Below are 14,102 nucleotides of genomic sequence, written 5' to 3'. Positions count from 1 at the left end.
TGTGAGCACATCCTGATATTATGCAAAACAAAAAAAGCAGACCTCATTCGTTTGGAGGCCATTCATCAGATTTGCAACAAAGCTACTGTAGGCAAACCCACTTCTCTAAAACCGAGACGGAACAAAAAAGGCATAATGATTGACTGCCTTAGATCACCGCAAGCAATATTTATATCGACTAAACTCTCTGACCATGACAGCCGTAGTGTCAAGACTCATACAAGCAAATATTGCAATCAAACACCTTGAACACATCCATGCTACACAATCATAATTGAAGTCACAAAACAACATCCTGCTTACTCGCTGCTTATTGCATCTGCCTAATTATGTGAGCCACATGCCTAAAACAATCTAATATTACTGCAATAATGGCCAACAAACACAGCTAACCACAGATATGGAAGGAAGGATGGGTGTGCGGAAACACTGATGGATGGAGTGAAAGAGAGGCAGGACTGATGAAGACCACAAACACAACAGGGAGAAGGAGACAAGAGAGACGGAGAGACAAACAAAACCACGACAAATTGATGAAACCCATTTCGGCCGAATTAATGGACTTGGGGAAACCGCAATAAGGATGGCAGAGGAAGAAACGGAAGTTAAGAAGGACAGAATATCTGGAAGAAGAGGGCGTGTAGCCAGGATGTGGTGTTAAAGTGAATAAATAAGCGTTTAACTCATCCTAGCACTTGTGTTTGTACATTAAAAATCCCATATAGCTTGCTTTAGAGTGGCCCCTTTCTTGTGCGACTTCCGTGTAAGATGGGCTGCAACCCCTTTGGTTAAATTTGAGGTGAACCACTGTGTTTTGGTTTCTCCGTGTGTGGGTGTGGAAGTGGCTCTTACCAGGCTGGACCCTCCAGTCCAGTAGAGGAAGAATCCATCTGGGTCAACTTTCAGGGTTACCAGTGTGGGGTGACAACAGTTGGGCTCCTAGGTGACAGCAGAAATAGAGATGTTAGAGGGATGAACACACAAAATATCCACCTGACATCGCACAGCTGCAAGAAGAGATACAGACAGCTTCAATTTAGCTCTTTAAGAATGTTCCAGGTACAGTATATCCCAATCCAGGCATTAGCCTTACAGATGTGGTCATCATTTCTGTTGGGTATTACTGCAAGACACTGTTGTGGTAATAGTTGGGCAATAAAGAAAAAAAAAAAAAGAGTTTATATAATCAGAGTGATCAAAAGTGATCTTTTGTAAATCACATCATATGGACATTTAACTGAGAGAATGTACAGCAAAACAGCACATAAACAGCTACAAAGTAGGTGTAAATGTTATCATATGCCCTCCTTTGGTTGACTGACTGAATCTACATCTCCACCAACAGCATCTTCACCTACAGATGCTTCAATCATCTGACCCGCTGCATTATTTATTCTACTGTCAGCAGAAATGGCTGTCATTAGCTGTCTTATTGCCATTATTTGTGATTTTCCTTGACAAAAGTTTGAAAAAGAAAAAAAATAAATTCAGATAATCGTTGCACCAAAATAAAAAAACAAAATTAATGGAAAAAAAAAAACAATGAATCAACAGAACAGGACATCTCAGAGCAGATTTTATGGGAATTAAATGTTGACCAGAAATTTGTTTGACTTTGATATCATTAAAAAGCAACATCACCCGACAGAAATGTGGCCAAAGTAAACAAGAATTAGACCAACATTGTATGAAAATTTGAAGCAGCTTCAAGCTTTAAACCTTATATCCGTATGGTTTATGAAAACCATCTGATAAGAAACATGCAGCTTATGACACCGGCTGTTTTATGCGTTTTTTTTCTGGCCATTACGCCAGTTGAGACGGACATAAAGACAGACAGGGACCTTGTGTGTTTGTGATACATGCTGTTCAAAAGCTGTTTGGATTCTGGAAACCACACACCTCGGCCAGCATGAAGATCTCATTCATGTGCAGCATAATGATGGAGCAGGAGCCCGAATCAACATGTCATTAGCATCATCATTATGGAGTCATACACAAGATGTAATGACACCACACACACACACACACACACACACACACACACTCTCTCTTTCAGAGCCTCTGCATCTGTAAATACAGTCTCGCTCCAGTCCAACAGACAAACATGCTGTTCAGACATCCCAGGAAACAATGACGACAAAGTTTGCTATTAAGGTGACTGATGACTCAGTGACACCAGTCGTATCAGCATCATCATCACCATCAGATGGAAACCGAGCAGACTTACAGAAAGACCTTCCACAAAGCTTCCAACAAAGTAACATTCACACAAATGTGAAAACAGAAAACGGAAAGCTGAATGCTGAACATGTGAACATTCGAGCACCGTCACGGCATTTATTCCACCGTAAGAGCAATGATCCGAAAATACTGAAGCAAAAAATGATCAAACTTTATAGGACTTTATGAAAGGACACTGAACCTCATTTATAATAGAGATAACTCAGCAGAAGCTTTAAGACATCACTCATTTTGATTTTCATTCGGAGAGTAAAAGCTAAACATTTTCACTGATAAGACTATCTTAACATGATTGGATGTCCAACAATAAGAGTGAATGTTCTGACAGACAGTTCGTCATATACATTCATATATACATATATAGACAGATATATATAAAACAAATTCAATCCAGCTGTATCTCCTTATCTCTCACATTATGTTGCATAAGGACAGTTTTTGTGCCAAGCTCCTCCAGGTGAGGTTTCTCAGAGCCTTATCTTCTACAAAATGCATACAGTTATTACCTTTAAGCTGAACGTACCTTGAGTTTAGGCTCCAAGGTTGGCTACAGAGGAGAGGGTTAGCAAGGAGGGTAAGTGTTTGAATTGAAAGAAGGATGGGAGAAGGAGGAGTAGAAAAAGAGAGGAGGTTTGAGAGAGTAATGATCGACGGTATGTGGGAAGGAGGAAGGAGAAAAAAAGTTGGGGGAGAGAAAAAATGTCAGAAGAAGAGGAGAGGTCAAAATCCAATGCAGTGTTTAATATCGCCATTGATTCAGAGTACAGAAACGAAAACCTTCTGCAAGTTGAATGTTAAGATTTCAGAGACAAAACAGTGATTCAAACTGCTAACCGACTGTGGCTGAAGGGTTTATTTGAATGTCTTAATTCTAAATGTTGAAACTTATCCAGTCTCACTTTGCTGCTCACTATTGAGCAAACTCTTGAGCATCCATTGCATAGACAGAACTTTAAACAAACATGGGGTGATTTTAAGGGCATCATTAGGCCTTATTTAGCATTTGAATGTGGTCTTTTCAAAAGGGTGAATCCTTGGCTTAGACATTAGGAGGCCACTTTGACACAACAACACACTTAACTCTGTAGCACAAACCAGCAGGAATTTCTGCTGCGTCTTCACACAAAACCCAATGACAGTAATTTGAGTGCAACTGCTAACATGCAGCCGACTCTGCTCTATAAATGACTGAACTTGTGACCTCTGTTTGCTAACCAATACAACTGGAGACATACAAAGTTCCAACTGCATGCTGTGATTGCCATCTTAAGGCTGCGACCTCTTGTCAGACCCTCTGCTCAGCTGGTGATTGGATGCCACAAATGTCAGAGCTGCACGGTTCTTTGACTTACAGTGAAGCTTCGTGTTTGTTTATTTTTGTACGCCAGGCTGAATTTAACAGTTCAGAGACTCCAGCATAACCAAACAGCATGATCACCAGCAAAGAGAAGAAAGAAAACAAGCAATTACAAGAAATATGCGTCCTGCTAAAAATTGGACAGATTCTTTTGTGAATGAACTAACCATTTTCTGTTCAACTTCAACTTTCTAACTTCTGTTGAACAATCTAAGCAACATCACATTAGAATTTGACATCTGATTTGTGCTTCTCCAACTCTGTTAAGCTACGTTAGCACCAGGTATGTTCCAATCCCTCATCAGGTAACCTGAATCTGCCCTTTTTCTGCTTGATCGGCAATAACTGGCAGAGCAGGTTAAAAAATTTTTTTTAAAAATCAACAACAAACTTATTAAAACTTGACTGCACTGAACATGTCCAATTTTAAAAAAGTAAGTCATTATGAGAAAAAAAAAAATCATGTAAATTGTAAATCCTAAATTCCTGTCACTCGATGACCCACTAATTTCCGTAGAAATACCTCTCAGAATTTTTCAGATCTCATTTTATTGACCAAGAAAACTGCACATTATCACCACTGTTAGACGAAGACACAATAGAAATAGACTAACTGTGTGCTACAAACACGTCTCATTTGTTAATTTGTACACAAATACAGAAAAGCATGGCCATCGTTTAGGATAATAATAAAGCAACTCCAAGAGGAAATGTAAAGAATGGAGGGAAAAAAAGAAAGTGAGATTACTGTGACTAGATTCATAGCATTCATTTACTCATTTTCTATCTATCTGTTCATTGATCCATTTTCTATTCCCACTTTGTTTGATCCAGGGTCGCGGGTGGGGGCTGGAACCTATCCCAGACGCCTTTAGAGCAAGAAGCAGGACACACCCTGGACAGCTCACCAGTCTGTCACAGGGCCAACACAGAGATAAATGAGTAAAACAGCCATGCACACTGACTACAAGGGTCAATTTAGGCTCGCCAATTAACCTTTTTAACTGTGGGAGGAAGCCAGAGTACCCAGAGAGAACCCCACACGCAAAGAGCACAGGAAGGCCCCAGTAGGACTCAAACCAGGAATTTTTTGCTTTATTTTTTTCCAGACTAGTCCATATGAGCATACTCAGCTGATCAACAGGCAGGCACATCTGTTGTTGGTGTGGAAACAAAGTCATTGAAAGAAGCGAGTAACACTTGACATTGCTCCATGCGGCCAGTGTTACAGATAAAAGGGTATTCACGTTGACTGGTGACCCTCATTGTGCTGGTGGTTGCTGGCAGTTACAACAGCTGTTTGAAAACTGGAAGAGACTGCATTGATCTGTCAGGACATGTAAGTTTCATTGTTGCTGGAGTCAAGTCAGAGAGCCGTCATCCAAGAAATATTCAGTTCCATTTATTACATTGCAGGTCACCAGGAAAGCAGGATGAGAGGAGGTCGTTCTCACAATGAATTTAACTTGTGTTTTTTCATCACTAAGATAAATGAGGATTACTTCAGGGGCCATATGCATGCACTGTGTGTAGTTTCAGGACAGAAACAGTGTGTACCCACAAAGGCTCGGTTCTCTTTTATGAATCTCAATCAGCATGTGAAACACATGCCCATAATCCTGATTTCCTCTTTCATTTTTAGCCATAAATGGAAGCAGAAAGTCCTCTAATTAGTTACTTGCGCCAGAACAAAATAGACATGATAAGGAAACCAGCAGTATTGAAGAAGCGCCATTTTATCTGATCTAGAACTGAGTGAAGTGGATAAACAGGAATCTGGTTCATTTGGTCATCTCGGTTCTGTAATAACAAACAGAAAAAAAACTGAGAAATGGAAAAAAAATGAAGTCCGTAAAGTCCACACAAAAGGACCTGGCCAAGTTAAGAAAGAAAAGAAAAAAATGCATCAAGTCGCACAAGGACAGCACTGGAGCTACAGGTGGAGGAGAGACAGCAACTTCTGCTTTAAAAGCAACACATTGAGGCACAGCCTGTGCAGTATACAGGCTATGTGGAGGTGATCAGGAGGGAGACACAGAGGCACAGATGGAGCATGATATTTTGCCTGCTTTCTCAACTCTTTGGAAAACTGAAGCAGAGCATGAGCCACTCATATGCCAGAAGATCTGAATGATCTCCAAATACGCATTTTCCTTTTAAAGCCCCATTAGCAAGATGTTACACAGCTATTACGCATGACCAGGATGCACAGCTGCACCCACAATCAAATAGGAGTATATTACAAAACCAAAGATACATATACAGTGTGGCGCATGTTGACCCCTCTTTCCTGTCCTCCCAACCCTCAAACTGTCGAGGCAGATGGGCCGTTTTCCTGAATGTGGTTCTTGTAGAGGTTTTTTCCTGTTAAAAGTGTAAAAATATTCTCCTTCCCACCGTCACCTTGTTAATTCTCAGGATGTGGGACTGAGTAGATTCATTTCATTAGCTGGGCAAATGTTTATGGATTGGTATTAAATGAACTGGACTCATTTGGATTTTAATTAATTTGATTTACTTGGATTCTAACTGGATAACAATAAAATGGGCTGAATTAGTCATTTTCTTTAAAGTACCTCCAGATGGTTTTTTGATGAATTGTTGCTTCATAAATTAGACTGAATTGCATTAAATTAAATGTTAAATAATATTGCTTTTTTTCCACATTTTCCCTGCATCACATCAAGCTCCCAATGCTCTAAAAACATTTTATAACTTTAATAAAAATAAAAAAACTGTTTGTGTCCAGAAAGGTTTTTGTGTGAATCCGGCCCCAGGAGAACCACTTTCCCCGCTACACACAAAAATCCATCCAAACCATTAATCATATCCTTTTGCTCAGTATTCCTCAACATATGTAATGCATAAACCTGAACTAAAGAACAAGCTTACTTTCAGTACTGTGAAGGACGCATGCTTTGCCTCGACTTGTTCTTAATGTTACTTTATTGTTGTAAACCACTTTTTTCTGTCCATCTGGTTATGTTTTGTGTTATCATGTTTGTGCATATCATGCCAAAAGGTCTAGCATGTACTAAATCGGTATCATACGTTCACGATCAGCTGCCCAGATTTCTAAACTATTGAGAAACAGAAAAATCCAAAGAAGCTATATGAAAACAGAAGCAATGCTGCAGGTTTAATAAAAAACCTGACGCTATCCAACACACCAGTGGGCATTCCTCAGTGTCCACACAAAGACATAAAACAGTTAAAACAGCGGTGATATAAAAAATAAAGAAAAATGGGTAGCACATCCCAATATCCAAATTATGAAGATGGGAGTACTCGGATTCAGTGATTTTCTGCCTTCAGAGCGTGTTAACATATACTTGGTAAAGCATGCAATAAATAAAAAGCTCACAAATACTATACAGGTGTCAGCATCAGCGGATTAGTCACACCCCAATCATCTTGTTGGGTATAGAAACCACTCACAACCCCAAAGTTCATTTATCTAAGATCAAGTACCAAACTTTATGAAACTACATCTTAACAAATCATCTCATTCCAGAAAATATCCAAGACTGAAGTCATCATTAAGTCCATCTGGCATCATAGTGTTAAGTGTATATATCCAAAACATCTCCCGTCAAGCCAGTTTTCTTAAAAGGTTGTCTGCTCCAGCTGATGTCGTAACCCTTTCAGTTCCACTAAACCACAGTGAGGTTACATGTTGCATGCAAAACCATGGTTTGCTTCAGCATAGTATTTTGTAATTGCATAGTCCACATTGCCTGTACGGCTTGCCATTTTGATATTCGTTGTTTCAAGAGGTTGTTTGGTTTCTCCAACATGTGCTAAACCACAGGGATGAGTCAACATATACATCACATGGGTAGATTTACAATTCATAAAGTCCTTAAGTGGATTTTTCCTCCCAGTATGAGAATGACTGAATGATTTAGTGTTTGTTGTGTTGTTACAACAAGCGCAGCCTGATTTTGACATTTTGCCCGCAACAGTATTTTTGATTGCAGGTGCACTTCTAGCGTAAATAAAAGGTGGAGGGAGTTCCTTCAGAGATTGCTCTGCTTGAAGTACATGCCAATGTTTCCATCTTGTTTCTTTTATTTGTGAAGCATATTGGTCATATTCAGTAGAAAAATAAACACGATCCAAAGTTTTTCTCTTCTCAACGTTCGATAACGGTCCCAAACTCGTGTGCATGGCTTTCTGGATAGAATTAAAGGAGTGACTTTTCTTTAAAGCGATCAGCCATGATGGTCATCTTTAAGTGATAATCAGAGTTTGAACAGCTAAATCTGAGTCTCAAAAACTGACCATGGAATTTCTAGGATGATTACTTGTAGCATCCAAAACCAAATTCCTCTCCATTTCCCTGGAAATCGAAGAATGGATCATTCCTGAAGTATCCTTCTGTATAGTAAGACCCAAGTATATCCATTTATTTCTTCACTGTATTCAAAGGTAAATTCTAAAAATATTCCTGTAGTTCATTCTGTGTCCCTTTCCGGAATAAGTTAGGACCAGATGCAATAGTTCCAAAATAAATGTATTCAGAGGACTTTGAGTCGATCTCTTGGATAGATAGTAAGCAACAGCAGCTAATGCATCATCGTGGGGAACACAACCCTACAAAGTCTGCACATCAAGAGTAACAAGTGTTCTGATTAAGAGCACGATCTTGAAATAATGTAGCACATCTTTTTGTGTCTCGAAGGTAAGAGGGTCGATTTTCCACAAAATCCTTCAAATAGAAATCTACATATTTTGATAGGGGTTCTGTTAACAAGCCACTTCCTAAGACAATTATTCTAAGTTGTGGTTCTGAGGGATGTTTGTGAATTTCGCAAAGACTGTAGAGGATAACTAGATGATGATGACGACTCCACTTATAGCCCAAGGCAACCTTCAACAAACTGTCAATTTCTAAATTAAATTAATTTAAAGGGTGCACTTCACATTTTCTATATGTGGAGTTATAGAAATGTTCCAATATTTTTTGAAGGTAATATTCAGTATCACCACTAATGATCCCTAATAATCTCTGAATTCTTCTCCAGCTGTATCAACGCATTACGCTCCTCATTCCTACATCTGAATGAGGAATGAAAAATTCACAACTCTAGCACAATAGGAATGCAAAAACATTTGAGCTTGAAGCACTCAGCTGGTAAGAAGTAACTGAATCTAACCTGGTTTGGGTGCAAGCTTGAATCAGACTGGACTGACATGTAGCACTCAACTGGTTCATGGAAAATGAATCCTACATTTGTTACCTTTTTGACTCTCTTGACAATCCACTGACTGTGTCTACGCAGTGTTAATACACATTTTTCCATAAATGGAGAATTCCAAAGGGAACAGGCCCACAAAGACACATACACATCACAGAGAAGTGCTTCTTTGTTGGCCTCATATAGGCAGAAATATGATAACATCCTCCAACGAGCTATCAAGCACGCACTGCATGAAAGCACACACATGTGCACACACCTCTGTGGTTAGGTTTATTTGCATATCATGTCAAAGTTTTACATAACTCTCAGTTGCTGTCTAGTGCTGCCTTTCAGCAGGAGACGTACAAAGCCATCCATGTTTTGCCCAGTATTTTAGTTTCTCCTTCTGTGATGAAATGCCTCTCAAATCTTTAGTTTGATTTTTGTTATTTGAAATTTAAAAAGAAATGTCACTCTTTGCTTGAAGCTTCAAAGTTGAGAGCAGCTGCTGCTTGTCCCTATTTCACATCCTAGTAAGTTCTTTAGAATTTGGTTTTGGACGGTTGATTAGGTAAAGAGATAGATTCATTTGATAACTGCATTTGGCAATTGCACCAATTACTCCGTTTCTACATTAATGCCAGTAGGAATCTTTAAAATATATCTACTTTTTCTAAATGTGTTTCATGTGACAAAAGTTCATCTCAGTTTCAGACTGAAATCAAGGCCAATCGTCAGGAACTTCACCAGAAAAACAACAGTGCATGTCCTTCTCACATACACATACACCTTGTTTACCATAGACATGCACCCCCTGGTATGTTTCTATTGGAGAGAGGGTGGAGGGTCTATAATTGGACCTCACCCACTCCCTAATTAACTGCCATGTGTAGAAGCCCTCTGAAGTCTTGTTTAGCTTTCTTCCTCTCTTTTGTTTCATTCTTTAATTTCTGTCTTTCTCTCTGCATTACAATTCAGTTTCTCCAACACCTTTATTGCTTTCCTCTAATCTAATTGATTAAAGGCCACATCTCCTTCTCTAGACCCCCTCCATATGCCCTGACCCTCTGACAAACATTTTCATTACCTGTCTATACTGTCGAACCCACACAGAGTGGAAAGACCACCCCCTGAGGCTGAAGTTGTATACGGTTCAGCTAATGAGTCCGTTTTGAAAAATCACAGCCTTCAGGGGCATGCAAGTTAAAGCCAAAAAGTGGCTTTTCTGTTTCCCTTCTTACCGACGGTCCTCACCACAAAATAACTTGCGTGTGTGTGGTTGTATAATGTGAGTCAGGAGAAAGCCATTAGTGGGAAACTGATAAAAGTGGCTGCAAATGCACCTTTGGTCAGAACATACTCTATATGTGTGTGTGTGTGTGTGTGTGTGTGTGTGTGTGTGTGTGTGTGTGTCCTCAGAAACAGCCTGTTGCAGTTGTGCCAGAAGTAAGGCCAGTGTGCAGTTTGCGTGAGTGTGCTTCAACTGCTGCTTTGGCAACATGGCAAAAGTTGATGACAGGTGGTGACCTTTGGACTCCAGCAGGAGGAGAGGAAAGAGGGAGGAGTGGGACTGGAAAGGTGAAAAGTTATACAGAAAGAAACGTATGGTTAATGGCACTCATGTTACTCTTGCTAATATTTTCGTTGGCATGTTCTCACCCAGAGAACTTAGAGGTGCTATTTTTGCCCTGTTGGCAGGTACTGAACCATTTGATTTCTTCACAGGGCTTTCATCTGATCATGCCGTACACGCAGCAAATGAACCACTGGCCCTGCCACTGCTAGATGTTCTGCTACTGAACAGTATCGCTGCGTGTTAAGTTACTTCTTTATTCCTACATTTTTTCTGAATTTTCTAATTATTGTTAATGCCAAATTCCCCTCTGCAGCCACGGCACAGCTAACAGCACTGTGGACCTTCAGGTTACTGCAGTTCAATTATATGTAGCATTACCCACCAACGCTTTTTCATTAGCAAATACTGCCTCATGCCAATATAGGCCACCCAAACTCAAAATGTGTTACACTAATAGCCTGTCGGTTCACAGCACAAAATCCTTTGAAGGAGACTGCACAGGGTATTCAACCATTTTAGTGTGATTCCAAACAATAAGGAGCAGAAACACTTTGCTCAACTAACGGTTTATCACTTCACGTTGAGTTGAATGGCAAGACTATACATCAGTTATTGCTGCTCAGTAGTGTTTTAAACTAAATATGAAAGAAAAGAGCATTAGGTAAACAGTTCACACGTCTTTTCAAAGTAAGTAAAGTTGCTGTGATTTTAGGGGTCGAGTTACTTTAAAACAAGAGAATGTTGACATCAAATTGAGCTGTTAGCAAGCTAAGTTAACTTTGGTTTGACTAGTTTAGTGACTTTGTATGTCGTTTTAAATCGAGAAAATTTGAAATGGGAAGTTCCCTTAGCTGACATTCCTAAAGCAGGGAGCAGCTAGTCAGGAGTAGTGTCCACGCACACTGTGCAAAGGAACGCAGCTCATCATTTTAGGTTGGAAAGCAAGATAGCCAGTCCTGGCCAAAGAACACACTCCAAGTAGAACAGCCTTACTATAAAACTTATAGCTTTTGCACTCTGGACCAAAGTAGAATTTACACATGTTTATCAGTTGGTTAAGAGTGAACAAAGTAAGCTGCATAATGTCTTCTGCAGGTGGCCGTATGGGTCTTGTTGTGTATGGCTTCTAATAACTAGGGCTGGCTAAAAAAAACAGAAGAAGAAACCAATTTTCCAATTCGAACCGATTTTCATTTGAAAAATCCAAGATCAATTTAGAAAACCCATTTTTACATTTTACATAACCTCTTCCTCAGTTAAATACTTAGATTTTTTTTTTTTAAATTCCAGTGTAACAATGCTTGATGTGCAGAATGATAGTATCATCAGATTTCTTATGCACTCGTGAAAAATCTTGTTATCAACGACATTTGCCTTACTTAAACATAAAAAAAAGGAGCTAAAAACAGGCGCATTTACAGATCTGAACACTGATCATTTATAGATCCTCTAGGATAGTCATGAAAAGAAGATTAGTGCATATATTTTCATATTCTATTGGCATGAAACAAATTACCCAAAATCTAAAGATGTTGTAAGTGAAAAATACACAAGATCTGACTGACATCAGTCAGAGAAGACATGGGCAGGGAAAAGAGTGAGGAGGACAAAGGGGAAACTAATTTAAAAGTCAAGGAACAAAGAAAACAAAAAGACGGAAAGGGGGTGAACAGAAGAAGGAAGAGAGATGACAAAATAATGAATGGGGAAGAAATTATAAGATCAAGAGAAGCAGCAAAGCTGGGAATGAAAGAAGGTCAAATCAGTAAAAGAGTCAAAGACGAGGAGTGGAGAGGGAGTAGTCCAGATGTCAGGCCCACACTTCACATGTGGCTGTGGTTGACCTTCCACCTCTCTCCATCTCTCTCCCTCTATCCATCCAGTGCTCGTTTCTCACCACTCTGTCAGGATGTCGGCAGTGTTTCTCGACATGGCGTCAGACCTTCACACCATCCTGTGCTTCTTCCTCTTATCCCCTCTCATTTCTCTGCCCTAAACTCCCAAACATGGACAATTTGTGTCTTGTTGCTTCCACATATACCCAGTGTAATGAAATATGTTTTATGAATTATGTTTAAGTGTTTACTCCCCCCCACTTGGAATCACAAATAGGAAAACACGGGAATTCAATGCTGATGATAGATGGCACATTTGAAAAACTGCACTTAAATAAGCCTTGAAAAAAATCTGACCGTCCCTCTACATTAAGTTTTCTTTTCTTCTGTTGCCTCTCATTTTTAAAAATATGCACGATACAAAGTGACTGGCTAAAGCCAAGCAGAAGGAAATAAGATGATGAAATGAGTTATAAAGGTCCCAACATCCAGGGGGAAAAACAAGCCTTTAGGAAGAAAATTCACAAGGGTTCAAATGATGAGCATTTTACGAAGATGCTTTGATCAGAAGATGAAGAGAGATGAGCAGTTAGGAGTTTCTTATTAAAAACAAAACTATCAAAACAAATGTTTGTCATAACCAAACAAAGGAAATGAGAAACCTTTTGTATGAATTATTGTGAAATTTATAAAAGATTAGATGAGAAACTTGCCATGAGCAATTGGTTTTGGAACCAGAGAAAAACCATGCTCATCTGATTTGCAGAAACGTTAAATTAGGCATGAAGTTGAAAATATAGCCCTAAAAATTGTTGCTATTTAGGAAAATAAACAACAAACCTTTCTTGCCTAAAGTTTCATTTCTGTTTTTGTCCCTTTTTTGGTCTAAAAAGCCTGCTAACACCCACCAACATCTGGCTTTTGAATACAATGGGAAAGCAACTGACTTTGAGTCCCGTGTCAAATGACTCTGCATTAATCACAGGTATTTAAGGGGCTCTGGCTCCAATTGACATTGATGGAAACACAACACCCTGGTGCAAACACTGATACTGAATGACAGGGATGCCCTCAGGGCTACAAAACTGGGCTCGGCTTACTTTTTCTTCTCTACAGAAACACATGTTTACTGACCGTACTGTCTCATGTGGAGGCTCTGAAACTGACAGCGCCAACACAAAGAGAAGAGACTGATCGATTTTACCTGTCTGCAATACAGCTGGCAGTTAATTCTCAGTTTGCTGTGTGTGTGGGTTGACTTCCGCTCTCCAGTCAACAATGATAAACTAACCTCATTTTCACAGAGTTATGTTTGTCAGAAGCTGTGTTCCAACACAGCCTGCAGGATACAGTGCAATGCAATCCCCTCATGGGCAGTGGGTCTGTGGTCCAGTTGTGTGCGTGTTGTCGCCCTCAGACCATTGTGGGTAAACACACCAACACATGTGCAATGGGAAAGGGTATTCAGCTTGTTTTACCAGTTGTACCCATGTTTAAACCTGCTACTTCCAGTGTACAAATGGTATCTTGTTGAGCTGAGCTTGCTATAAAACTATTGCCCCTTTAATTCTAAACAAAAAAGAAACAGTAACACCCTCCAACATCTGTCCTTTGTCTGCAGGGAGAAAGGGTACAACTGGCATTTATACCAGTGCCAAATGACTCTAAGGTGGCCGCTGGTAGTTATCAACTACAGATCCAACAGGCATGTAAACATACCACCCCGGCTGACAAGCTCATTTTCACTTAAGTCATGGAAGCCAGGAGTCGTTGTTCACCCAGCCAACAAGGTCAACTAGAACTCATTATCTTAATATCCGACATGGAGGTTATATGGCCTACCTTAGAAGTGATTTACTTATGATTTCAGTCCAGATCTGGGATCTTTGTTTTGTTTTTTTAACCTT

The 14,102-nt window shown here is 39.7% G+C and overlaps 1 protein-coding gene across 1 annotated transcript in view; it reads right to left on the bottom strand.

Annotated features, from left to right (window-relative positions):
• plcb3 (phospholipase C, beta 3 (phosphatidylinositol-specific)) overlaps positions 1 to 14,102 on the bottom strand; it is a 60,930-nt gene that overhangs the window by 39,348 nt on the left and 7,480 nt on the right. The window contains exon 2 of the mRNA XM_075451424.1: positions 853 to 939. Coding sequence (XP_075307539.1) covers positions 853 to 939 — 87 coding nt within the window. The remainder of the gene's footprint in view (positions 1 to 852; positions 940 to 14,102) is intronic.

The sequence above is a fragment of the Odontesthes bonariensis genome, chromosome 19, assembly GCF_027942865.1.
Source record: "Odontesthes bonariensis isolate fOdoBon6 chromosome 19, fOdoBon6.hap1, whole genome shotgun sequence".
NCBI lineage: Eukaryota > Metazoa > Chordata > Actinopteri > Atheriniformes > Atherinopsidae > Odontesthes > Odontesthes bonariensis.
This window is presented reverse-complemented; position numbering and strand designations above follow the sequence as displayed.